The sequence below is a fragment of the Cebus imitator genome, unplaced genomic scaffold (genome assembly GCF_001604975.1).
Source record: "Cebus imitator isolate Cc_AM_T3 unplaced genomic scaffold, Cebus_imitator-1.0 Scaffold544, whole genome shotgun sequence".
NCBI lineage: Eukaryota > Metazoa > Chordata > Mammalia > Primates > Cebidae > Cebus > Cebus imitator.
Window position 1 is genome coordinate 218,970 of NW_016107859.1, and position 27,871 is coordinate 246,840.

At 46.6% G+C, this 27,871-nt stretch overlaps 1 protein-coding gene across 1 annotated transcript in view; it reads left to right on the forward strand.

Moving 5' to 3' along the window:
- Positions 1-27,871, forward strand: part of CHRNA7 (cholinergic receptor nicotinic alpha 7 subunit) — a 125,870-nt gene that overhangs the window by 57,671 nt on the left and 40,328 nt on the right. The window contains exons 3-4 of the mRNA XM_017515243.2: positions 3,810-3,854; positions 15,238-15,347. Of these exons, the coding sequence (XP_017370732.1) occupies positions 3,810-3,854; positions 15,238-15,347 (155 nt within the window). The remainder of the gene's footprint in view (positions 1-3,809; positions 3,855-15,237; positions 15,348-27,871) is intronic.

The following is a 27,871-nucleotide window of genomic DNA, read 5'->3' on the forward strand; positions in this document are numbered from 1 at the left end:
CCTCCCTTACCCCTTCCACCATGGAGGAGCCACTGGGAATGTGGCTGCCTATAAACCCGGAAGCCAGCCCTCACGAGACACCAGGGTTCAACCATAGTGGCAGGTTAATCATGGACTTCCAGCCTCCAGAACTGTGAGAAACAAACTTCTATTGTTTATAAGTTACCCAGTGTATGATATTTTGTTATAAGCATCCAAGCAAACTAAAACACAGAGTCTGTGCTACTTAATTGCAGACCCCCAGGTTCCTGTGGATGCTATTCTTTGGGAGACTAAACCTGCATATTTATTCACAGGCCTCTGGGCCAGGGCTGGCTGTTTCTGTCCCCTCTCTTGCAGGAACCCCCTTGTTGGACCAGGGGGGCCTCCAACTTGGGAGGGAGTGACTGTTATAGGAAGCTCTGCCTGCTGATTCATGGTTTTAGGCTCAAGTGCGGCATGGCAGGCTGGGGGCTCTGGCAGCAGTGGAGGATATTTGGGTGAAAGACAAGGAAACTTCCCTCCTGGGGTGAGGAACTGGATTTCGTCCCTAGGTAAATTCTGGGCAGTGGGAGTGGATCCCCTGCATATCTGCCCTGAATGTCCTTCTGCTGGGGACCAGAGGGCCATGTGGGAACTATAATCCCACCTGGGGACTTTCTTCATCAGAGGTGTGGCCACCATCCTCAGGTCTCCCAGTTCACCTGCCGCCTGCATGGCCAAGTGCAAACCCTGAGGCAAGGAAGTTGAGTGCAGGGCTGAAGTCCTGCCCCAGTTCCTCTGTGCAGAAGCCTTTCAGGAGCTCAGCTTTAGTGCAGCAGGGTGGGGACGGCTTGACAGGGATTGAGGAAGGAGAGGGCTGTGGGGAGAGGGGAGGGGAGAGATGGACTCTGAACCCACTTTTGGAGCAGCCCTGGGGAAGCGAGGGCTTTTCTTGCCAGCTGGTCAAGATCTTGCAGGAGAAAACATGGCACCTGCAGACCTATCGCTGCCAGAGTTCCACAGGACCCCTTTGAGAAGGGGGAAAGGAGTCAGTCAGGAGCCATTTTGCAAATGAGGAGACCAAGGCCTGCAGCCACTGCCCTTCATCTCTGGTCACAGGCATTGGGGCCTGGAGACACTAATGCCTGCATAGAGCCTTGGCAAGCAGGGCTGGTGGTGGGGACCAAGGGACAAAGGCTCAGGGCTGGGGTGCACATGGTGGGTGGGAGGGGACCCACATACTGTGGTATTGTAGGATCACAGGTTGTTAAATCAGAGGCCAGCCCCAGGACTCCACCCTTGTCACTCTCGGTGAATGCCATGTCCCTGTCTTCCTTTTAGTAGGGGCCCTGTTCCCTCCCTTCGTGACCTTTGTTACCATTTGTTGTTATAGGTTGTTATAGTGTATCATTATTGTGTTGTATAATCCTACCTCATTCCCCACCACCCCAGCACACACACACACGTTTTATTCTAGGAGCTCAGGAGCAATATTAATTTCCACTGCACGTATCAGGCAAGCATAATGCTGGGGATGGGAAGTGTTCCATAAATATTTGTTGAATGAATGAATGAATGAAAACTTGGCTGGATGATGGCTTGTAGCAAGGGCTTGTGTACTTCACTAAGGATTTTTTAGTTGATCCTTTGGCCAGTGCAGTTGGAGGAGAGTGATCTGATCATATTGGTGGTCAGAAAGCCCGGTCTGAAGATGAGTAGAGGATGCCTGTGTGTGTGCATAGGAGCAGCAGGCTGCACAGTGGGGATGCAAAGGAGGTGAGGGACCTTGTCACTGCAGACAGAGAGCCAGGAGACTCAGCCCATGCGTGACCTGGGCAGGTGCCAGGAGGAGGGAGATTGTTCTGGAGCATGGTTCCTCATGGCCTCCTCTCTCCCTCTGGAGTCTTTGTCGGGGGCTCCCCTAACGGGCATCCCTGCATGCCCAGGTGGTGGCAGCTGCTGCTTGTTGATTACAGTTTGAAAAGCCGTACTTGGTCCCAAGCTGCCACACACTGTAGAAATCCAGTGTCCCTCTAATGGGGTTTCTGTTAGAAGGTTGGAAAGAAGAAAGCCTTTTAATTAGATTGGTAGTAATTGAGCTTCCAGAGAAGCTTTTCTCTCAGCAGATGAAGACACAAACGCAATTAAAAGAAGGAAAGGCACCTAAATGGAACCCTTGCTAATTTTAAGTCCATTAAAAACAACAACTCCTTAATAAGTTGAGGCAACAGATACACGTTCTGAAGAGTTTAACAGTGCTTCCCAATAATACCGGAGATTGACCTGGAGAGTGCTCCAGCAGCTTAAATGGATAGCTCCATGGGGGATCATTTGCTCAGTGCAGAGTATAGAGACATGTTAGCTCTACAACTGCTCCCACTGAAAACTCCTGGCACATTTTATTTAGAAAATGGGATATATTTTTTCCTGTAACTGAATGAATGTTCAGCTTCCTGTGGACATTGCCCCTGGCCTGTGGTCCCCTGAGACATCATCCCATGTCCCTCATCAGGCAGCCCTGTCCTCTCTGTGGGGTTTGCCCTGCCTGGCCCATCTCACCCCAGAGGTGCCCAGCATGTGAGCGGCTGGGCTGGAGCACTGATGCATCAAAGTGTCCCTGCCAACTTCGGACATGCTCAACACATTTTTATTTTAATGAGAGGCAGCACTCTTTTTCATTTGCATCCCTGCCCACTGACACGCCCCAGCAGATGCCACGTTCTTTCTACCTCTGGGACTTCTTTTTGGAAACTGCCCATTGGTGAACCAGGACAAGTAGTTTCTATTGTGGGAGCTTGAGGTTTCAGCTTCTGGGCACATCTTCACAGGGGCCTTAATTAATACTTTCCCTGGAGAGGGTGTCAATTGCTAAATTCACAGAGGCCTTTAGGTTGGCATTGATTATTTCATACTGAATCACAGCATTTTCGGTGTAACTATTGTACAAGATTCACTCATTTGCCTCCTTTCACGTTGTTTTCTGCTGAGCCATATCGGGCTTGGTCAGCCATACGAAAACGCTAGTTGCAACCCATTTGGAAAGGCCAGTCTTGACAGGTCTCTTCTTTAGACATCCTGTGCGAGAGCAAAGCCACAGCTGGCATCCTGTCCAAGCTCCCTGGTTAGCGCATAGATTTAGCTGGAGCCAGAACTCAGGGAGCTGTTTTGGAAATGTGGGAAAATGGGCTCTGGAGTCAGAAAGATCCAAGCTTGAATGGTTGCTTTGTAAAGTCACCTCATTTTTCTCACCTTTAGTTTACTTACCTGGGTAGGCTTTACCTTCAGGTGTATTTCAAGAGCCTGATGCGCCTCCTAGGAGATAGAGGATGAGAGAAAAGACATCCCAGATCTTCAGGGACAAGGCAGAGTCACAGACCATGGGGCACCATCCGAACAGGGCCGTGGCCCCTTTCCTGGGGTAGGGAGGCATAACATATTTGTATTTGTTTAAAACTGTATGTATTTTGGAAATAAACCTGACTTTTAAAAATTGGATTTTCACCTATTTTTATTTTTTTTTAAGTGTATGCATCATTTACAAATACAAAGATAAATAGCTAAATCGTTAGCAGGCATCATTTCTGGATGGTAGTTTGCAGAGTTTTAATTTTCTTCTTTATACTTTGCATCTCTTGTAAGTGCTCTATAATAAATGTGCCTTACTTTGGAATAAATAGAAAAGCTTAGCTCTGGGGAAATGCTGCTTGCATATATTGGAAGTACTTGGCACATTCTAATTTCCACACACAACAAGGATCCCAACAGTCAGATCCCCATGTGAATAACTGTCTCTTTCTTCTTTTGTAAATCATATCATATTTATGCTGCTGCTTTTTTTTTTTTTTAAGGATGAGAAGAACCAAGTTTTAACCACCAACATTTGGCTGCAAATGGTAAGTTAAGAAAGTGATAATCTCACCCATAGGCCTGCAAGATCTTGTTCCCAAGATACTTGTCCTGATATCTGAGTTGCTTGCTTCTGAGCAGTTTAGAAAAAAAAAAAAAAAGCCATGGCTGTCACCCCTACTCCACATCTACCAACAATGAATGTTGGGTGTATGACAGTACAGTCTGCAGTGCTCAGTGCAGGGACAAGCTCAACACATACGTCAGGGTGATGCGGGGACACTTCGGAAGCACTTCAAGCAAGACAAGTAAGAAGATACAGGGATGGCTGGGCACGGTAGCTCTCGCCTTTAATTCCAGCACTTTGGGAGGCCCAGGTGAGCGGATCATGAGGTCAGGAGATCGAGACCATCCTGGCCAACATAGTAAAACCCTGTCTCTAATAAAATTTAAAAAATTAGCTGGGTGTGGTGGTGTGTGCATGTAGTCCCAGCTACTCAGGAGGCTGAGGCAGGAGAACTGCTTGAATCCAGGAGGTGGAGGTTGCAGTGAGCCAAGATCACGCTACTGCAACTGCACTCCAGCCTGATGAGAGAGCAAGAATCCATCTCAAAAAAAAAAAAGATACAGGAGCATGTGGATGTCTACAGTCTACACCATAGCCAGTCCCCAGGACTTGAGCTCTGGCCCTGCCCTCTGTAGCCTCCAAAACTGCATGTTTGAACAGGTGGAGTGTTCCTAAACCAGAGGCCTTTGTACTTTGTGTTCTTATGATGCTTGCAAGAATTTTGAAATGCTACATATCATCCGTGGATTTTTAACTTGATATCTGCAATACTAACCTAAATTTAATTAATTGCAAGTGATGCTTCTTATATCCAGTTGTAAATAGTGACACTGAAAAATAAAACGGTCAGTCTCTATTTTAAATGGAATTAAAATGCCTTAATAATTTGGCGCCCATATCATTCAAACACCATATGAACAAGCCTTTTATTAAACTGTCAGATTTTAGCTTAGTCCCTTTTTCTCTTTGCGCCTGCATTTCTATTCTACTTTCCACATGGAATTTTATCCTAATGTAACGTAATTTTATATTTGAAAGTCTTTTATTTTTTCCTCTGAGACAGAGTCTTGTTCTGTCATCCAGGCTGGAGTGCAATCTAGGTTCACTGCAACCTCCGCCTCCTGGGTTCAAGTGATTCTCCTGCCTCAGCCTCCCAAGTAGCTGGGATTACAGGCATGCGCTACCATGCCTGGCTAATTTTTGTATTTTTTAGTAGAGATGGGGTTTCCTCATCTTGGCCAGGCTGGTCTCAAGCTCCTGACCTCAGGCGATCCACCCACCTTGACCTCCCAAAGTGCTGGGATTGCAGGCGTGAGCCACTGTGCCTGGCAGAAAGTCTTTTATTAATCACTATGCCTTGGTTCTTTCAAATGTAAATATTTACATCGGAATTATTCCTTTACACCATAAGTTTTAAATTTTGTTTCTTTTGTATTGATTTAGGATTGCTATTATTATTGGTATTATAATTCATTAAGGTGGCATAAGTTAAAATTTTTAAGTAATTATAAAACATAAATTTTTATTGGCAATTTATATCTCTGCCAAAGACAAGTTTGTTTTAAATTAGTTCATGTATCCACAGATGACTTTTTATTACTTGAATGGAGAGAATAACAGTTTTCATATCAAATCTGTTGCTGTTTTTTTGCTAGGTGTAGTAACATGAGCAGTTGGACATGAAAGGCATTTTGTTAAAGCAATGCTACTCAAGCTTTGAACACTTATAGATTATATGCCCAAAATAATGTAGTTTTCATCAAATGTATCAGCTGACAACTTGTTTAGTTTCTCTTTCAATTTTGTTGAAAACAAAGACTTAAAAGAATTAAAACTCAACTGACCTTTGAAAGTATTTGCCATCAATTTGTAAGGTAGTTCACACAGACGCAAACACTGATACTTGAATTGACCCTTCGTTTGGTTCTTGCGTTGGTGTCCCAAAATGGGAGTTGAGGTAAGATAAGAGAAATGTGCCTTCTTTGTAGAGTGGAATGGGAGAAGTAAAAATGGAGGCAAAGGATAGTCCTACATGGTTCTTGGGCAGGTGAGTTTTCCTGCGAATACATGTGGAGTTGAGGGATAGAAAACAGATCTGCATCCAGCCAGGCTAACATGGTGAAACCCTGTCTCTACTAAAAATTCAAACATTAGCTGGGTATGGTGGCCTGTGCCTGTAATCTCAGCTACTTAGGAGGCTGAGACAAGGAGAATTGCTTGAACCCAGGAGGTGGAGGCTGCAGTTAACTGAAGTTGCGCCACTGCATTCAAGCCTGTGCAACAGAGCAAGACTCCATCTCAGAAAAAAAGAAAACAGATCTGCTTAAAGCCGTTGCTAGGTGCCCAAGGGGCACCCTTAGCTACATGTGAGACCCTTGCAGAACTTACACAGTAGTCAGGTGAGAGCCCTCTGGAGATTTCCCTGCAGGAAAGCAGCATGCTTCAGTGACCACATCCTTGCCCTCACCTATCCATCCACTCTAACTTCCCTCCTTTTGCCCAGGACACATGATCCATGCTTTCCTGGAAGGCTCAGCCCTTCCTCCCATTTATAGGCTCGTCTCCTGGCCCTTGCTTGGAGCCCTGTGTTTATGGTTGTCCTTGCTGCCTCTAACATCATAATAGCATCTGCGGGTCATTCTCACTTTTGTCCCTCCTACAGACTTTTCATTTGGATAAATTGTTAACACTATGGATCTGTTGGCTCAGACCAAAAACCTCAGAGTCACCCTTAACTCTTGTCTGGCACACCTCACCTCTGATATATCAGCAAATCCTAGCAGCTTGACCTGCAAAACCGATCCAGCATCTAATTACTGGGCATCAATGATGATGCTTTCACCCTGGTCTGCATGGGCATCATCTCTCACTTCCATTATTAGAAGTCCCCATGCAACCTTCCTGCTTCAGCGTTGCCTCTTCTGGTGGTGTTTGTCCTCAACATAGCAGCTAACATATACCTCCTTGGCACAGATTCCTCCAGGGGCTCCTGTCTCCCTAGGCGAAAGGAGGAGGAGGAGGAAGGAAAAGGAGGAGGAGGAAGTAAGAGGAGGAGGAGGAGGAAGTAAAAGGAGGAGGAGGAGGAGGAAGTAAAAGGAGGAGGAGGAAGTAGAAGGATGAGGAGGAAGTAAAAGGAGGAGGAGGACAGGAGGAGGGGGACAAAAGGAGGAGCTGAAGTCCATGAAAGTAGCCTTGGATTCAATACCCTCCCTGCCTGGCTCCTCCTTCTTTTCCCATCCCCTCTGTCCTCCGCTTCCTGGCTGCACTTACTGCCCTCTTGATGTTGGGGGACACATGTCACCCAAGCATGTGCCCACCTCAGGGCCTTTCCACTGGCTGCTCTCTGCCAGGAAAACTCTCCCTAAGAACCACTTGATTTCTCCTTCAGTTCTCACTGGTCTCTTCCTGAAGGTCACCTCTTCGTTGAGGTCTTCCCTGAGCTCTAATGTTTGGTCCCAAACCTTCCCCTCCACCTCCAGCCCACTCTGTTCTCTTTATCCTGCTTCATTTTTATCCCAAAGGCTTCTCATCATCTAACTCACTTTGTGTTCACTCGTCTATCTGTTCATTGGTTCTGAGTCTTCCTCCCCCTTAGAGTGTGTGCATCGGAGGAGGAGGGGATGGGGACAGGGTTCCAGGTGGATTTGATCACTGCCATACTCACAGTCTCACCTGTAGCAGGCACTGAAGAACTTTTGCTGAATGAGATAATGAAGCAAAAACTCCAGGTGAACCTTGAGGTGCTTAGGTAGTGTGACACAACGTAAAGCCATCTCCTAAACAACTGTGCAGCACTTCCATACTGAGTGTGTAAGGTCAGGCTCTGCAGAATGAGGCAGGTGCTTCCCTTTTTAATTGAAGTTGGATGTTTGCCATGCCCTCTAAGGAACAGAGCTGCTATTGACATTTTTCTTACAGAGAGAAATGCATGATATGGGGAGCTCTCTCTCCCTGGTGCCTATGTTCCTTAGCCCTAAGTAAGTGAGTAGTCTTCAGCAATGTATACATATGATTTGGCAATTTTCTTTAAAGGATGGTGATTTCCAAGAAAAATGTAACTGGATTATTACTTCTAGTATTGAGTTCAGAAACATCCTTGCTTCAGAGGGTGTCACCAGAGACCTACAAATTTATTTCAAGCACAGCTGATTTTTAATTAAAGCTTACATTTGCAGAAGCATCTGCAGCTTCATTTGTTTGAAAACTCGCCTTTTAACTCACCTCCTCTTCTGGAGCAACCTACTATGTGGAAGGCATTGAACTGGGCCAGGTAAGGTGACCCAGAAATTTATAACCCAGTTTCTACCTTTAAGCCATTTATGATCAGGCTGTGTAATTAATACGTTTAGAAGAAAATGGAGGCTGAAGAGGAGGAAAGGAGGAGGAGGAAAAAGGAGGAGAAGGAGAAAAAAAAGGAGAAGGAGAAAGAAAAGAAAAAGGAGGAGGAGGAAAAAAGGAGGAAGTGGAGGAAAGGAATAGGCGGTGGAGGAGGAGAAAGAGTAGAAAAACAGAAGGAAAGGAGAAAGAGGAGGCAGAGGAGAGGGAGAGGAAGAGAAAAAAGGAAAAAGCAAAGGGGGGAGGTAAAAAGGAGGAGGAAAAGAGAGGGAGGATGAGAGAAGGAGGAGAGGAGGAGGAGGAGAAAGGAGGAGCAGGAGAATAAAAGGAGGAGGTGGAGCAGGAGGTGGAGGAGGAGGAGGTAAAAAGGAAGAGGAGGAGGAGGAGGTGGGAGATAACGTTTATCTGGAAAGCTGCTTCTCTAGATGATCTAGCAGTTGTAACATTGCTTTCCAACTGAATATATATATATATATATATATATATATATATATATATATATTTTATTGCACTTTAGGTTCTGGAGTACATGTGCAGAACATGCAGGATTGTTGCATAGGTACCTACATGGCAGTGTGGTTTGCTGCCTCCACCCCCTCGTCACCTATATCTGGCATTTCTCCCCACGTTATCCCTCCCCAGCTTCCCTACCTCCCACTGTCCATCCCCTATTCCCCCGAAACAGACCCCAGTATGTGATGTTCCCCACCCTGTGTCCATGTGTTCTCATTATTCAACAGCCGCCTATGAGTGAGAACATGCGGTGTTTGATTTTCTGTTCTTGTGTCAGTTTGCTGCGAATAATGGTTTCAAAATTCATCCATGTCCCTACAAAGGACCCAACTGAGTTTTTAAGGGCTCACAAGAATCCTCGGTTTAAAACAAACCTTAACAGTCATCTAACTGATGCCTGTGTCTCTGTGCCCCCGCCCCCACCCAGTGTTTCAGCCTGGAAGCCCAACCCAGTGTTTCCTACTCATGTCTACAGCATGGACGTGGGGAACTCATGTGTCACCAGGGCAAGCTTGGATGCTGCCCAGGGCCCACTTCTAAGCAGCCTTCCATTGATTGCTGTTCTTGTGTTCCCTGGCTAGGGACCAGCCTGGCCTGACCCAGCACGATAATGGACACACACAAAGTGAAGCTCGATACTGAAGGCTCTCAGGGCCGGGTTCCGAGGGGAGTGCAAATGCGGGCGGGAGCAGAGAGCCACAGAAAGGGCTCTAGCAATGGGTTTTTCTCCTCTCGAGTCTCATGTTGCTGAATGCCTGTCCTGAAAATCTGAATCCACGCAATGTTTTCTCCAGGGTATTTGAACTCTGCAGATGATACATTTTCTGTGCATTAAAAATGCAAAAGGCAGAAAAGTGAAAAAACGAGAAATTCTCTTTGACCCACAGTTTGTTGGTTTTGTTATTCCTTCTCCCAGGTGCCCTTGATTTTGATTGTTCAGAAACATGAGGGAGTAGAAGGAGGCTGATCTTTCTGTTCACCTCTTCATGTTCCTAGGAGGAAGCAGCTGGTTCCTCTGCAGCCGGCTTTCTCTGCAGATTAGTTTTTATCATTTCGAGAGGCCTGTCAGACATAATCTGATTTAATCTATGAGAAGAAATGACAGAAGCCATTTCAGTTTCTGAAGAAACATGTGAACTATCCAGAGACTTAAATCTACTTTTAAAAAATCTGTCTTTTCTGCTGGGCGTGGTGGCTCATGCCTATAATCCCAGCACTTTGGGAGTCTGAGGCAGGGGGATCACGAGGTCAATAAATCAAGACCATCCTGGCCAACATGGTGAAACCCTGTCTCTATTAAAAATACAAAAATTAGCTGGACATGGTGGTGTGCGCCTGCAGTGCCAGCTACTCGGGAGGTTGAGGCAGGAGAATTGCTTGAATCCAAAGGCAGATGTTTGGACCGAGATTGCGCCACTGCACTCCAGCCTGGCTATAGAGCGAGACTCCTTCTCAAAAAACAAAGAACAACAACAAAAAAACCTCTGTCTTCTCTTATTTTGCAACCGTGACCATTCTGGAATTTGATTTTCCAGCCTTCCTGAGTCATTCTCTAACTTTAACCTCCTAATTCTAATTTCGGTACTAATAGCATTCACACCAAAGATGATTAGATTTTAAACCGTATTTTTTTCTCAAATGTTTACCTTTTTGATTTCTGCATTCGTTATCACATGATCTCTGACACATGGAAATGCCACGCTTCCTGTTCACAGACAAGCCAGCTAATGTCTTGCTTAGGGCTGTGACAGCATGTCAAGGTGAGAGTGATGTTTCAATCATTACGTCTCACCAAGAGAAAAGAGCAGGGGTGGAAAGAAGCCTGCTTTCATCCTCTATCAAAATAATGCACTGGAAGAATTTTGAAAAGATAAGTGTTTTCTGACATCAAATGTGTGATGTCTTTTCCAGCACCAACAACTAATTTTCCAGCAGCAACAGGGGGTCCACCAATTAGATTCATTTCTCACACTGTCTACCTGGAGTTCAAATCAGAACCAAAGGTTAAAGAGCTCAGCCTTACTTCAGATACCAGCTGCAAATGGGGTACTCAGGCTACCCCTGTCTACCCAGGTGACTGAAAATTCGAGGGTTCCCATACCCTTCTTCCCCAGGTTCAGTAACTTTCTAAGATGGCTCACAGAGCTCCGGAAAATACTTTCCTTATTTAATAAAATTTTAAATAATATATAAACTTGTTTATTTATAAATATAAATTAAAAATATATTTATCAAATAAATATTTAATATCTACTTATATAAAATACCCTGGAGAAAAGATTACATGGATTCAGATTTTCAGAACAAAAATTCAGCGTCATGAAACAACTTGGGAGGAGAAAAACCCGTGGCTGATGTTTATTGGTTTATTCTAAAAGATACAGCTCAGGAACCACCAAGTGGAAGGATGCTGAGGGCAGGGCATGGCGGCAGGAAGGGCACTCAGAGTGTCGTATCTTCTCCCCAGCAGACACCCTCCTGGCACCTGGATGTGCCCTCCAAGAGTGTTTATAACCCTGCCTCCAGCCCCTTTCTCCCCCCTCCCCAGAGCTGTGTGTGCAGAGGGAGGAAAGCTCCTTCCTGCAGTCACTCGGTGACCCACCACCATGACAACTGTCTAGGTGCCCAACCCTAAGTCACCTCTACATTGTAAACTCAGGCCTCAGGCACGGTCAGAAGGGGCTATTTATGGATCACAAAAGACACTTCTCTTACTCAGGAAATTCCAAGGGCTTTAGAAGCTCGGTGCCAGGAAAACCAAATCTGTTTTCTTATTATACCATAATGTATTTTTTTAAATAAAAGTTAACTTTCCTTTTCCTCCCTCCCTTCCTCTCTCTCATCCCTTTCCCCTCCTCCACCCTCCCTCAAAGCTTCCATGCTGCTAGCATCCACACATATTTAGATTCCTGTGGGCTCTAAGCAGCGCCAATGGGACCCAGGTGCCTGAGCCATGGAAGAATTGGGATTCCCTCGGTGCCTTTTAGATCAATGGCTTCTTCCACCCTTGGGTGTCCCCTCACGACCCTGCACACTCTTCTTTTGAAGATTTAATGAGAAGGAATCACACAGAAAAAGGGAGAGAAGGGAGAGCACACACTCCTCTAAATGTGATGGTCTAGGAGTCCGAGTTCATGGATGCTTCTTTTCAGATCCCCACTGGAAAACATGCTAGGTGCTGTTCACAAAGACTTTGCCTGATGCCTCTTCCCGAGGGACCTAGGAAGCAAGCGCTTTGAGAGAACAACCTTTTTCTAGAAGGTTGTTGTTTATAGGGTCTTATTCCATATCCATTCTTAGGAAACCTTCATGGGAGCCTGAGGGGGTCACCCTGGGCTCAGTAGTGTGGACCTGGGCTCCAGAGCATGCAGCTTTGAGGTTCCTGCACCATGTGGGCACTCACTTTTCCCCACCTTCAGCTGCAGCTACATTATGACTGTTATTACAGCTCCCAGGTCCCACAGGATTTTGTAAAATGGGGAAATCCCTCTCTCTCTTTCTTTAAGCCATCATTCACCACTTGCCTACCAGGGCCATTTGACTTTAATCTGCGGCTGCACACATGGTCTCATCTCATCCTATGAGGCAAGGTACATACAAGGAACCTGCAGTTCAGAGACAGTGATTTGCCTGAACAAACTCCCACCACTAGTCTCTGTCAGAGCCTTCGTGCAAACCCAGGTCTGTCTGATTCGGATGCTTTCTGCAGCTCCCCCCACCCTTTCTGCCACAGCTGTTACTGGAAAAGGGTCCCAACCCAGACCCCAAGAGAGGGTTCTAGGATCTCCAGAAAGAATTCAGGGAAAGTCTGTAAAGTGAAAGCAAGTTTATTAAGAAGGTAGAGGAATAAAAGAATGGCTACTCCATAGACAGAGCAGCCCCAAGGGCTGCTGGTTGCCCATTTTTATGGTTATTTCTTGATGATATGCTAAACAAGGGATAGGTTATTCACACCTCCCCTTTTTAGACCATATAGAGTAACGTCCTGATGTTGCCATGGCATTTCTAGACTGTCATGGCACTGCTGGGAGTGTGGCCCGGAGGATGACCAGAGGTCACTCTTGTGGCCGTCTCAGTTTTGGTGGGATTCGGCCAGCTTCTTTACTGCAACCTGTTTTATCAGCAAGGTCTTCATGACCTGTACCTTGTGCCGACCTCCTGTCTCATCCCCTGTCTTAGAATGCGTAACCATCTGGGAACACAGCCCAGTAGGAGGTTTCAGCCCTGTTTTACCCAGCTCCTATTTAAGATGGAGTTGCCCTGGTTCAAACGCCTCTGACACAATGGTCAGCTTGGTTTGGAGCAAGGGAAAATAGCAGATGGGCAGCAGCATCAGGGAGACTGAGCCAGAAATACCAGCTCTGGAAAAGCCCAAAGATCAGTTTGCTTAAAGTCAAATAACACAGTTAAGTCCTGACCCAGTGACTAAAACCTTCCAGCTTTCGGAACCCCAGCTTCCTCTTGTAAATGGAAGCAGTCATCACACTGACCCCCCCTGGACTATGGTGAGTCTGGACATATACAGGGCACTGGACTAGCATAAAGGCTATGATCTGGCCGGGAAGGGATGAGTTCGTGTTACACACAGTGGGGTGTGTGGGTGTGGGGAGGCAGCCTGCAGCTCTGGCTGTGTCTTGGAAGAGGTCTGGGTTTGACCAACCAAGCACTCCCAATTTCCATTCCTATTTCCTGTCTCCCCTCCATCTCCGGCCATTATTCAGCAGGCAGGGGAGAGGGGAGAAGTGCCTTAGATTATCATGCCCACTTTCCAGGGAAGTTATGGAACCTTGTGGCCCTGACCCATGTGGTAATAATGGTGAAGGTGACCGGCTCTGTGATAATTAGTGACCAAGCCAGAGAGACATCCCAGGGTGAGAGGCAAGAGTGTGGCACAGAAAGCACAGGTGTTGGCTGTGGAAGGGCCTTGTGCCCAGGGCAAGGGAGGGAAATGAAGGGAATCACAGGGCAGAGGTGCCAAGTTGGAGCAAGCTGCAGGAAGTGTGGCTTGGTTGGCACCCAGGCATTCCTGAAAGACAACTAGGACAGGACCCACCCTTTCTGGGTATGCCCCCCTGCCCCCTCCCCAACTACGTCCATCTCATTAGAGACCCCAGCAGGCACCTGTCAATCCTGAATGCCCTGGAGGATACTATAGCACATCACCCATGAACACATCCTCATTCCTGGAGGTCCCTGGCTGCAAAATGATGTCACTCACTTGGATAGTTCCTCGCCTCTGATGTCAGATTAGATCCTTCTAGACCTGGGACTATCTCTGTGGGTGCTGCCTGCCCTCCGCAGAGGATGGTTGGTCTGGGACATGTCTTTTGACTCCCTTGTTGGCAGTATCAATAGCTGTAGGCCCACAGCCCCTCATCTGCAATTCCCAAATCTCAGCAGCTCTGACATTTTTTCCCCCTCCTTTGATGTTGTTTTTGTAGCCTTGCATCAAACTCTTTTGGTCTAAAGTCAAATTGAAATCTATGTGCAGTTGAGGCATTTATTTCTCTCACTTAGTGGAAATAGGCATGTTTGGTCGCAGAAATCGCCACGTGTTTGATTGTGAGGAGCCACTCTGGTCCCAGGTTGGGGTGGTGCATCACATACTTTTCTGAATCTTGGAAAGCGTGAACTCCAGAGCATGGGCGGTACCAGGGGGACAGAATACAGGATAATGGTGCAATTATAGAAGCTTCTGAGTTCAAACTTGTCAGCCCTGAGCCTTCCGTGGGGTGTTGCTGGTTATGTGGCAGCTGCAGATAGGATCCCACCAGAGCATCCTCTGTGGGGCTTGTGGGCTCTAGGAAGGGCTGTTTAGCATCTGGTCCTGGGAGGGAGGACCCCAGCCATGGTTTTTCCCCTGGCAAAAGTCACTCAATAGCCTTAATTAAGGCCTGGCCCTGAGCTTGTGTGAGTGCTTCCTGAGTCCTCACCTGCCTCCTTTCATCCCGACTCTGTGTTTTACCATCAGGGCTCAGGGTTTGCACTGTCGGATTTCAGAAGCACTATCCCTGTGACAAAATAAGAATTCAAATATGAAAACATTCCGTTAGAAGTTCTGAGAGGTTCCCATGCATCTACACAGTATTGTTTTATGGAAATATTCCACATTCCTCCAGCCACCTTCTTATTCCAATGGAAATAAGTGAATTTCCTTTTTCAAAGTAGTCTCACAGTGAAAACTTTGAAAGCAAAACAGTTATTCATTTGGCTAGAAGTAACCCATCCACTGCAGGAGGAGGCTCGGGGACATGCAGAGAGTCGGAATTCACTTTATTCCTTCCATCTGAATGTGTTCATGGTGACAGCAGGGCCTTAAATGTGATTTTTATGCTCTTCATAGTCATTTTGGAAAGGATTATTGAATTCCCATTTTCATCATATTTTATAAATAGCAATTTGGTTATAATAAATATCTGGAATTCTCTTTGACTTTGCCCTTATCTAATAATCGCATATAAGAAATATAAGTAGGCAAGTAAGTGAAGCGCTGCTAATGTCATTGTGTGTGTCAGTCTTGGACAGATCACTATTTACAGTGGAATGTGTCAGAATATCCAGGAGTGAAGACTGTACGTTTCCCAGATGGCCAGATTTGGAAACCAGACATTCTGCTCTATAACAGGTAAGCCTATTGAGCAAAGGAAAAAATGATTTTATGCTTGCATGCATGTGGCTATCAAGTATATTTGAATGTTCCACAGAAATGCTGGATATATTATCTACGATTTGGGGCCACTGCTCCCCACATGGCTTTCCGAGTGGCCAGGCCTTTGAGAAGCAGCTCTGTCTGCCTCTGCCAGCATTCCCCGGTTTGGCACGAACACGTGCACACACTGGCTAGCATGCTGCCTTAGATGTCAACGAACTTGTGTGTTCTGGGGGCCTAGCATTGTTCCTATGCGTATTGGCACGTGGAGTATTCTTGCCTAAGGCAGTGCCTTTGTTCTCTGAATGGCAGTAGTTATGACCAGCAGTGGAAAGTGCTGGCCTATGGGGTGCACTGCTGGAGCCCACAGTTTGGGCCTGCATCCTCATCTGATATGTTCCCCCTTGTGCATTGGAGAGTTCTGTGGCAGAGACAGCTGCAGGTGAGCGTGAGGACCGTCATCTCTAGCTGCATTCAGAAACTTCCCCTGCAGGGTGTATACCTGTGTTCTAATAGTCTTTCTCCTGAGGTCAGGAAAGAAGGGACACATCGGTAAACAAAGGCAGTCTGACTTGCAGACCAGATGCCTAAAAGGCAATTATCTCGGCAGGGTAAGTTTCTAGAAGCAGTAAAATTTTTTGTTAAAGCACATAGTCAAATAAGGGACCCCAGAACATTTCTTACTAATAAGGTCTCAGATCTCATAAACAGCATCAGAAAAAGAAAGTTATTTCCTAATGATGACTGCTATCTTTCATCCCAGCTGAATGGAGCAGGAAGCCCAGGCTTTCCTGATGCAGGGAATGGTGTGACCAAATTGCCCTTGATGGTCACTCAGTGATCCTGCTGGACAAGCAATGTGTTGTCCTACATGGCTACTTCCAGAAGGCTGGGTGATGGCATTTCTTGTATTGACTTTTCATTCTGTCTCTGTCTTTGCTGCTGGGGCCACATTTCACTTTAATCATTGGGGCTGTCTCTGAAAGAGTATCCTCTTCTGATTTGCTGCCACTTTTTTGCTTCTTAAATTGGTTCGGACAACTGAGCTTTGAAAAACGTCTAAAATAGGAATAAGTGGTCCCCTGTTGAGTGGATCAAACACATGCCTTTCCATGCCTGGACTTGGGGTCTTCTATTTCTTGGAGGCTGTATTAGTTTGCCAAGGCTGCTGGAACAAAGTGCTACAGCCTCGGAGGCTCAAACAATAGAAGCTGCCCTGTCACAATTCTGGAGGCCTGAAGTCTGAATCAAGGTGTTGGCAGGGCTGGCTTCTTCTGATCCTCTCTCCTTGGCTGACAGGTGGCTGCCATCTCACTGAGTTCACATGACTTTCTCTTGTCCTTGTCTGTGTCTTAATCCCCTCTTCCCATAAGCATTCCACTCAAATTAGAGTAGGGCCCCACGCTCATGGCCCCCTTTTACTTTAATTACCTTTTCAAAGGTTCTATCTTCAAACAAAGTCACACTCTAAGGCACCAGGTTTAGGATTTTAACCTGTGAGTGTGAGGGGGATGCAACTCAGTGCATAATGAGGGCATTGTGTCTGACTTCTGAGGGCACAGGGTCAGGGTTGAGGAAGTCCGAGTGTTAATTTTAGCTGTAATATTTACAGTCTGTATAACCTTTGAGTCTCGGATTTCTCCTTTGAAAAATGGGGGAAGTGGCAGCTTCAGAGAGTTTGGAGGATCACTCTGTGGATGTGTGGAGCACACTTAGGTTGGTACTCGGAAAAGAGCACACATTCCATAAAGGCAGTTGTGTGTTTACAGGCAGAATGATGAGGATTTATGCTTTTAGAACTAGATGGTAATTTAGCAATTTAGAAAAAAAAATAATTAATGTTTTTCATTTCCCAATTCAGATTTTTTTAAATTTTGAAATCAAGAATAAATTTTGTAACATTCAGCCTGGGCAATGTAGTGAGACCCCATCTCTAACAATAGCAACAACAAATTAGCTGGGCATGGTGACCTGCACCTGCAGTGCCAGCTACTCAGGAGGCTGAGGCAGAAGGGCCCCTTGAGCCCAGCAGTGAGCTTTGATTGCATCATTGTATGCCAGCCTAGGTGACAAAATGAGATGCTATCTCTCTCTCTATATATAGCCCCACCATATTATATGTATAATATGGCGTTGGAATCTTATTAATGAGGCTATATGAGGCAGTTTATATGGCTTATATGTAGGATCTTTAACTCCAAAATGTACAATGTTTGATGATTCCACATGCTCTGGCTAATGAGGAATTTCCAAGTTGTAATTGAATTTCAAGGATCAAAGATATTGCAGTCTCTGCCTGATGAATGTTACCAGGGTCTAGGTCCTCAGAAACGATCCCTGCCCCACATGCCTGACGCAGCTGCCGGTGCAGAACCCCGTCACTCACACATCTCTTGAGCTCTGCTCAAGGATCCTGCTCTTTCCTCTTCCCCACGTGGCCGTAGACCATGTCTGCTGGGCTTCGTCATGGAGGATGTAGAGGCTGCTTCATTTTCTGCTTTTGTTTTCCTGAGACATGGAATATGGGACTTTTTGAAGTGATTGCTAAATATATGGCCTGCAGGTCTACATGAACCCAACGTGGAATGAGTAGATTTCAGAGAATAGTTAAGCTACTTGTAGACACATATCTATTGCTACAGAACAAACCACTCAGAACTGAGTGACTTAAAGCAGACAGCTCATATTATTCCTCATGATGCCGTGGGCTGTCCAGCCCGTGTGGCTGGTTGTCTATTTCACGTGGCATTGGGCACAGCCATGGGCTGGGGCTCCACTGGGCTGGCGTGCCGAAGGGTGTGCTTCCACAGCAGGGCAGGACCAGGCTGAGCTGGTGGGGATCTCATCCTGGTGCCAAGCTCAGACCCACCCTTTCTGGGCCTTTTCCACAAGGCTCGGTGTCCCCCAGCTTGGTGGCCAGAAGTGCTCTGACAGGAAGGAAGTAGAGGCTGCTGAAACTTCTAGAGACTGAGTGTGGGAGTCCCGCAACAGCCCTTCACCATGTTCTGTTGGTCAGAGTAGGCAGGGCCCAGCTTGGACATGAGGAAGGGGAAATCGGCACCCATATCTAGGGCAAGAAGGGATGGAGGGAGGCCACAGGGCGCTCTGGGGACACGAGTGATCACAGCTAAGGAAGGAAAGTGATGAAACTGCAAGGGTCAAAGTAAAGCCTTAGGGAACAGAGAGACCAGAGGAGGCGTGCATCGTGAAGGGGAATCACACTCTGCCGTGTGCCCACTGAGAGGGGCAATGTGGGAGGAGGAGCAAGCACGAGGAGAGAGCTTCCAAACAAGTCAGATCTTGTTATCCCTGCCTCCCTTGCTGGCTGGCTTCCCCTTGCCATCTGGACTCACTGCACAGCCCCCAGGTATGTGCTGAGCAGCCCATCCCTGCCCTTAGCCTCGTCCACTCTCCAGCTCTACTGCTTGTCCTTCAGCTCACTGATGCACTGATGCTTCCAGGTAGAGTATTTATGTGAGCTTGTTGCAGGGTGAAGAATGCCCGCCCCTCAACTCTCAGTCTCCCAGGGAAACCTCCCTGACACCCTCACCTGTGCCAAGTCTAGAACACATTTCTCTGTCACATACAAAAGGATTCCTGTCCACGATGGCACTTAGGGTCTGCTACCTCTTAGCACATAGCGGGGCACTTGATACACGTTTGTGCAAAGACAAGATGGGCAGAGGAAGGGAGGGCAGGAAGTAGGAGGAGGAGTGAAGAGGACAGATCGGTGTGATACAGTGCTGCTAAGAACAGCCAGAGAAGAAAGAAAGGAAAGAAATCATGTAGGCAACTTAGAAAGCATCCAACTGAGACTGAGTCCAAAAATTAATGCAGGAAATAGCAAAAATAGGCTTAACTGTAATATCCTGACCCTCTGATATTGTTTCATTGGGGATTTTGAAAAATACTGAGTTTAATGTTTTCTGTCGCTTCCAGGCACAGAAAATGATGTGTTCTGCTCAGTAGACTCATCTGTGATTTCGTTATTGTCTGAGTGGAGTAGAGGGGCTTTTCCTAAAGTAGGGGGTTAAATGCATCGTTCTGTATAAACCCCAGTTTTGAAAGGAGTGTTGATGTAGCTCAGATGAAGCCTCCCAAACGTGTCTGTCCTAATTCTCGCTCTATTCTAATTTGGCATTGGAGTCCCCACGTGAGTCACTATTGCTTTTTGGGATATAATGCATTTTCCGTGCTTTGAGGCGGCTGGGTCACTGTAAAACAGCTATCTCTGCATCATTTCTGGAATGGGCTACTATATTTCCTTGATAGATGGGGAACAAGTTGTGCCACTGCCAGCCAGCTGGCCAGGTTGCTGTGAGGAGAGGATGGGCAGGAATAAAAGCATCTCTGTCTGGTGCTGAGTCCAGTCATTTCTTTGTTGCTTTATTCTGCTTTACTTTAAGCCTGCAGCACAAGGAGTTTTCTGAACACCATCTTGCCCAAAGTGGGTAGCAATTATGGATGGCTTGCCATGATTTTCCCTTTTGGATGGAATTAAAGGCCTTGGTGGGATCAGCAGCTGGCTTGCAGAAGGGCAGTCTGAATCCCGGCAGCTCTGTGGATGCCCCTACACGGTGTGGAGACAGGCAACTGCCTCAGCCTCTCTGGGCTTCTCTGTTTCTGAGCTGCTCGATCAGAAAATTCTATTGCAATAGTAGAAATCTTTTTTGATGAAGATATTTAAGGATGTTTTTGTTGGCTCTGAAAGTTTAGGACAGCATGGGGTGTCAGCCATCCTTTTTCACTGACTGTGCAAAGCTGCATTTGTCATCTGCAGGCTTGTGTCTTTCTTTCACTCACTTCCCTGACCCTACGGGTGATAGCAGAGCCTGGGGAGGACACGCTCAAGAGCAGTGTGGCCCAGCCTGTAAGGGCTTGTAATCATGCTCATCACTGAGTTGCCAGGTGTCTTAGGTTCCCCCAGGAGTCAACCCAGGACAAGGATTCCTGAGCAAGTAGCTTATTTGGGAAGGGATCCTGGGAAGCAGGATTAGGGGAGGGGGAGTGAGGCAGGGAGGGGAGGCAAGCCATTGGAGTGAGCATTGAAAGCAAGTCATGCTACGGGCAACCAGAGCCCAATCCCACTGGGGAGCTCTGGGAGACTGTGTATAGCACATCTCAGACTGTTCTCAGGAAACTAGGATGCTTATCCACCAGCTGCCTTTCATCATAGGCTGAGAGCTGCTTCCAGGGGTGTCGGCTCCCTGGCATCTCTGGCTGGCCTGCCCCATGTGTGAATCAAGTGCAGAGCTGCAGATGCTTGCAGTAGGCAGCTGTCTTGGGCACGGGAGGATGATTGTCGACGTGGTCTGCTACAGCACAGATGAGCCATACATTCCAGTTCTGGTTGCTTTCACCCTGGTGTGATTGTACATCCAATCTCAGCTTCTGGTGGGGAGCGTAGCAACAATGTGGGTGGAAGGAAGATAGTCCTAGGTCTTGAGATGGGGTGAGGGTGTTCCCAGCCAGAGCAGAGGAGGCAGGCAGGTGGCAATTTTCACTGGACTAAAGAGGAACCCAGGCCTGCATCCCAGCAAGTGGCGCCTGCTCTGTGTGGGCTGCGATGTGTCTGTTATGGTACCAAGGCAGTGCCCACATGGAATGGCATCTGAGGGAGTGAATCTGCAAGATGTAGTGCTGTCACGCCAGCAGCTCCTGACATTGTGGTATCCCTTGGCCTAACCAAGGTTGGCCTGCTGATGCTCCAAGTGTCTTCACACAGTCATGGCCAGGCTCCTGAAGGGCCCAGGGGCATCACTGGAAGGTGATATGGTTGCTATAGTTTGAATATTTGCCCTCTATAAATATTTAAATATCTGTCCTCTCCAAAATTTGTGTTAAAATTTAACCCCCCAATATGACAGTATTGAGAGGCGGGGCCTTAGAGGGGCTACTGGGTCAGGAGGACTCTGCCCTCATGAATGCTTTCATCTATTCATGGATTAATGGATCAATAGGCTGGCATGGGAATGGGACCGGTAGCTTTATAAGAAGAGGAAGAGAGGCCTGAACCAGCACCTGCAGCCCCCTCCCTGTGCAATGCCCTGCACCACCTTGGGACTGCAGAGAGTCCTGCCATCAAGAAGCCCTCATCAGATATAGCTCCTTGACCTTGGACTCCTGGCCTCCGTACTGTAAGAAATGAATTCTTTTCTTTATAAATTACTCAGTTTCAGGCATTCGGTTATAAGCAACAGCAAACAAACTAAGACAGTGGTAGTTCAGAGGAGTTTTGAGGATGTGTTGTTACAGCTTCTGTATTATCAAATATTTGCACCCGAGCTGGAGGGAAGCTGTTTCTAACTCGTGTGGTGGGAAGAGGGGGAGCGAGTAGCAGCCTGTTTTCAAGAAGCGAGTGGAGCTAGCCAACCCACGTTTGCATCTTCAAAGTCATCCTCCGAACCGTCCCATCTCACCCTCCCGTCTTATCACGGTCATCTTGGATGTTTGTTTTTAATTTGTTCATTCACTCAACCAATATTTAGTGAAGGCTCCCACAGCACAATCACACACTGCTCTGGGAACACAGGATGCAGCAGTTATCCAACCAGACCCTAACCCACCAGAGAAGCAGAGATGAGGAAGAGAGGAGGGGGCATGGGCCAGAGTGTGGGTGCTCCCAGAAAAATGAAGCAGGACAGGGGATAGTGAGAGCTGAGCCAGAGGTCAGGGAGAGACCAGGAGACTGACTAGAGGGCCTCAAAGTAACAGGCCCTGCAATATCAAGTGGAGGGTCTTCCCGACAGAAAAAACAGCCAGTGTGGGGGCCCTGTTGAGAAGGTTTGTACAAGACTGTGAAATGCAAAAGAACAGTGAGGGAGGAAGAAAGACAACTGGGTTCCTGTGGAATGCTAGGCATGGTTGCAGGTGCCTTCCTGGTCATCTGAGTCTGTAGTGGACTTTGCCTGTCATGGTCTTCAAACTAGTTTTCAACTCTAACTGCTAGAAAACTGATGGCAAAACAAATGATTCTAGTCTACAGAGAAGCAATTGGGTTCTGTCTGGTGGACCAGCTCCCCTGCTGACAGATTTGGGTCAGTGTGCCCAGTCCTCTTTGTCTGTGTCTGCTTTTAGGATGCTCTGCAGAATTGGTTTGAACATTTTCCGGGTTCCTTCATTAATGACTTAAGTAGTCTTTGACACATGGTCATTTTATATTTGTGCAAGTGTCGTGATTTTATCTTTTTAAAAATTCATCAGTTGCCCTGAGGCAGGAACACGCTCTCCAGGTCTGTCCTAGGAACAAGTGCAGCTGCCATGGCTGGAGAGAACTGCGGGTGGGGAAGGCTAGTGGTCAGGGAAAGGGTCAGAGACATGGGGGAAGGTGGGGACCAAGTCGTGGAGGTCTTGGCTTTGACTGTGAGTGAGACAGGAGAGACAGGAAAGGCTCTGATACCTTTGATAGAATTTTTGTTTCAGTTCCTTTATGCTTTGAAAATTTCAAAATGAATTTATTTATATTCTTCTCTTGACTTGTTAGCAATTGATTCCCATGAGGTGATTTTGTCCGGAAGTTATTCTCTGTTCTTTTCTGCTTGTACCCTCCTCCCAGTCCATGGCAATGGGCACGTTTTGCTTTTGTTGTTTCTTCTAGCATCTCAGCAAGAGGAAGGGAGGAAGGGCAAGTGCATGTGTGTCCTTACTCAGCCCCTGGTGGCCAAGCTGTTTGCCTTGGGCTAACTTGGAGCCCACCTGTCTGCACCAGTGAGTGGACTGCTGCTGGCTGACTGTTAATGCTGCCTGCCTCATCGGTGCTTCCCGAAGGTCCCATCCACTGCGTTCAGCTTACTTGCCCCCAGCTCCTGGACTTCAACACCCTGGAGCCAAGCCCCCTTTACTGGACACTCGCTCAGTGCCAGCGAATGGTAGCCAGGACATCGTGGCTTTATGCCTTCTTGCTGGACTTTATGAAGTCTGTTTGAGAGTCAACAATTCTCACAGCAGGAAACCGGTGCTTAGAGAGGTTCAGCCCCTTGCCCGAGGTCACCCAGCTGGGTCTGCCTGACTCCAGAGTCTGACTCATTACTGGCCAGTCTCTTGTCACATGGGGGGGGCGGAGGGGGGAAGAGCTCAGGCTCTTGTGCTTTATTTTCTAAAGTTAAAAGGCAGAGACATCCCCTCTCCCTCCCGCTGAGCTGGCTCCACTTTCGCACCTGCTCTGGGCTGCTCTGCCAGTCAGCCTTCCAATTCCTAAAAAGACTGAGTTTGTTTTTTCTAAAGCTGCTGTGAGGTTTTCATTCTGTCGCTTCTCGACTGGTTTCACTCAGCATCTGACATTTACCTTTCCTTTGACCAAATTCCCTGCCAGCCGGTATGGGCCACAGAGCAGTCCCACAGCAGAGTATGGAATGACAGAACCCAACTGCTGTGCAAGAGTTTGAGCAGAATTTCAAGCAGAGGACAGGTGCTGCGATGAACGGAGTTTTGTGGCGATGGCAGTGCATTGAGGTGAGGACGAAGCTGTCTTCCAACATGTGGCAGCGGGCCAGTCCACGGAGTAGCTCCCCAACCCCTTGCACCCCAAGGACCCTGAAACTAATCGTGCCCAAGAGCACCGCTTTTGGAGTTGAGCTTATTGATCTTTGTGGCGTGGGACACAGAGCCAACAGGGTTGTAAGGGCTGTGTGATAAATACGTGAGACAGGAACTCGATGGGCGGTTCAGTCTTTATCATGAGCTGCTTGAGGGAGCAGGGCGGGCAGCTAGGTAAAGGCCAGGGTCAGCCGCCACCCTGCCCCTTCCCAGTCCTGCTGTGGGGTTTCTGCATATGTTCACTGCCCACCAGCGATGTGCTCTTCAGCTGCCTGCACAGGAGGAGACTTACAAAGTTGTGTGTGAGGCATCAGAAGGCAGCTGGGCCTCTCCAGCATTCTGGGACCTCAGGGGTGCAGGGTGTGGGGGCCTAAGCGGGATGTGCCCCATTGCTTGTATCAAAACCTGGAGTAACTGAGGCTTTCCTTATGGTCCAGGGCCACAGGGTTGGTGGAACTGATGCTGTCAGTCAGCTGGGTGGTATTATCTGGTCACCTACTCTGTGTGAGATACTGTGCTTCTAGGAAGACTCACATTCACTGCCATTGAGGCATGTGTAATCAATAGCAAATCATTTTACCCTGGGTGGTCTCATCTGATGTAATTATGTGTCCTTCAGTGAAGTCATCTAAAATGTCTCTCTCTGCTTCACAATTGAGGAAATGGTTTATGAAGTTAAAGGGCTTGTTGACGCAGTTCCGAGGCCTTGACTCCAAACCCTCGTGCTTTTCCCAATCTTTGACAGGCTCTTTGCAGCTGTAGGACAAGGGCAGAAAGTGTGTCTTGCAGAGCAGATGATGTATGACAGGGACATAACATCTTAGAAAGATCTGGAAGGGAGAGAGCCTCATCCAGTGGGAGGGCATGGGCAACTGTCCACAGCGCGGTGGTCATACATGGTGGTCTGTCTGCGACAGCCCCGGTTTGTGCCTGAGGTCCTGGCACTGCTGTTAATGGTGCCATTTTTGACTTTTAAGATGGGGCAGTTCATGGGAAGACATGTAAGGTAAGGTCATGGCACAGGCCCTTAGCAGGGATGGGGAGAGACCACCTTGGAAGGGACCAAATGTGGCAGGACCCTCAATGTATGTCCTGGGAATGAAAGGGAGAGGGAAAAGAACAGGATAATTGAGTCAGGGACTGGCTATAACTTAAGGAATTGTGACCAGGCCAGCCACACTTCTCCCCTGGAAATCTGTCCCTGACTCCCGGCCACAGTCGCCTACTCTGGGCTGCTGTGTACCTTGGAGGACCCTTTGTAAACATCGCACGATGCTGCACATGTCAGCTTGCTACTCTTTTTCCTCCTGACTGTCCAGGGAGCTCCTGGGAGCAACCCCATTCTATTCACATTTTTTAAATCCCTCCAAGTTAGTGTGACAAGTAGCACATGGCAAGCAGCACATTGCAGTGGGGGAGGGACTAGTGGGGCTGCTATCCTTTTCCAGGAGGGAGTTGCTGGAGGCCAGAACCTGGGCAGTAGCCCTTGGAACTCAGGATCTCTGGATCCAGAGAGCCACCTTCCTGGACCCTTAGATAAAAAATAAGTAAGTACTGATTGTGTGGGTCAGGATGCAGGGTATGGGTCCTAGCCTGAGAAGCAAATTAGTGTAGAAATTATTCTCCTCTCACCTTCACTACCTATGACAATCTATCTTGAAGGATTATCCGTTTGAAATTACTCTGGTCATCTTTTCACATTATTTGCCATCTTTTTTAAATGTAAATTTTACATCCTCATGTAATCACATTTTTTTTGTTTGCATTATATATATATATATATATATATATATATATATATTTAACATTTTTATATTCTCTTTTATTTCTTTTTTTCCCCCCATTTATTTATTTTATTGCATTTTAGGTTTTGGGGTACATGTGAAGAACATGCAAAATTGTTGCATAGGTACACACGTGGCAGTGTGATTTGCTGCCTTTCTCCCCATCATTTACATCTGGCATTTCCCCCCTTGCTATCTCTTGCCAGCTCCCCACCCTTCACCATCCCTCACATTTTTGTGTTGTTTTCTTTATGGATCCTTTACGGCCTTGGGGTCCCAGACCAGGAGACTCTCAATTTATTCTATTATAGTTTCTTCTGATAAGTTTTGGTAAACAAAATAGTTTGGTTTTTATTGTGTATCTTTTCTTTCCCTAAAATGTTTGTGCATGCTATGAGGTAAGGGTCCAACTTTACTTTCTTTAAGGGATAGAAAATAATTCTAACAGCATTTATTGAGCAATACATCTTTCTCCCCACAGAATTGAAGTGGGATGGTTATATTCATCTATACATGTGCCAATACCATATTGAGAGCTGAGCGGGGTGAATAAAAAGAGACATATGTCTCGAATATCTTGCAGCGATTTTAAAACACTCATGATGAAAGCAGAACCCTTATAAGCTCTCAAAGCAAAGAATCGCAGTAGCAAGAAACAGCAGCCTCATAAAGGACTATTTTCAAATACTGAAGGGCAATTATTTTTAAAATAAAATATTTCACTGAACTTTCTGAACAAAAATTAAAGAAGTTTTAAGTGTGTAAAGACTTAAGTCTGAAAGAATTACTCAGAGTTGTAATTTTTCTCCAGCAAAATGAGAAGAAACCAAGAAAGAGGCCTACCTAGGATATAGTCAGCACTCATGAGTGATGAAATCACTAAAAGTCATAGTTCAGTCTAATTATTCGATGTGGTTGTTAAATATAAATAATGAGTTAGAGGTTTCTGTTGGCAGGAGACTAAGAAGTAGAAGAAGTAACAACAGAAGTTTGGTTTCGGCCTTCTTTGGTTCATGCATGATAAAGATAACCCTCATTAAATGCAAAAAATGAAAAAAAGTACAAGTAAATATATATGTTAAATATTTGAATAGCTAGCAGAGTAACAGAAATAATATCATAACTTCCAAACCACTAGACATAAAATTAGGGGCCAAAGCCTAAAGTCGATACTTCTAATGCAAGAAGAGAAAACTGAGAAACAGTTAAGTATGGGGAACTCATGGACCCCCAGAATGGGCATGAACATCATTTTAAACTTAAGACATTTGAGTTTAAACAGATAGAGAAAGAAGCTTTTCAGAGCTTACTTATCTGACTACAGGCAAAAGCTTCTGGGAGTGAGGCTGCCATGCATCCTCTTTCTAGAGGAGTTTTTACTGGCGGGAGAGAAAATGGAAAAGATGCTCCCCTTGAAACCTATTTGTTCTTTAAGCCCCCTGTCTATGGCAATCTGTTATAGCAGCCAGAACTGACTAAGACAACAGCTGTCTCTGCTTTCAACTGCCTGGTGGATGCCCTAGCCAGAGCCCTATGACACAGCAAGTTAAAAAGAAAGCTATCTAGGTATTACAAAGAAGAGACAACATTCTCATTACTTCCCGTTATTATTCACCTAAAGGCAGACTCAGCTGACAAACTTTGAACTAATAAGAGATTTAAGAAAGAAGACAATAGCTGAGCTAGGTGTCAGTGAAGAACAGTGAAGTGAAATGGAAAGAAGAGACCTCCTTTACACTCATGATGATAACCATAAAACACCAAAAAATAAACCTGATACAAATGCACCAAACCACTGTGAGGAAAACTAAAAATTTGCAAAAGCACCTGAAAGAGTGAAAGAGCCAAGAAGCAGCACATGGGGTCTGCCAGCTCTCCTTCCCCTGCAGCTGGGCCATGTGTTGGTAGCCTGCAGCAGCAGCAGGGTTGCTGCCTGGAGTCCCAGAGTCAGGGATTCTGCCTGGGCTGCCTGGGAGACTGTAGAGGGGCTCCACTGCAGTCTTCCTTGGGTCAAAAGGGAAAATCAGGAAGAACTTTAACAACTCTTGGGCTGCTCAGGAAGTTCTTAGATGGTGCTTTGGGCTGCATGTGGGGGCTCTAGATCCTGCTTGCCTGGTATGCTCCTCTAATTCAATGTTCCAATGTCTGCTCTGGCTAAGAAGCAGCCGAGTGCTTGTTAAC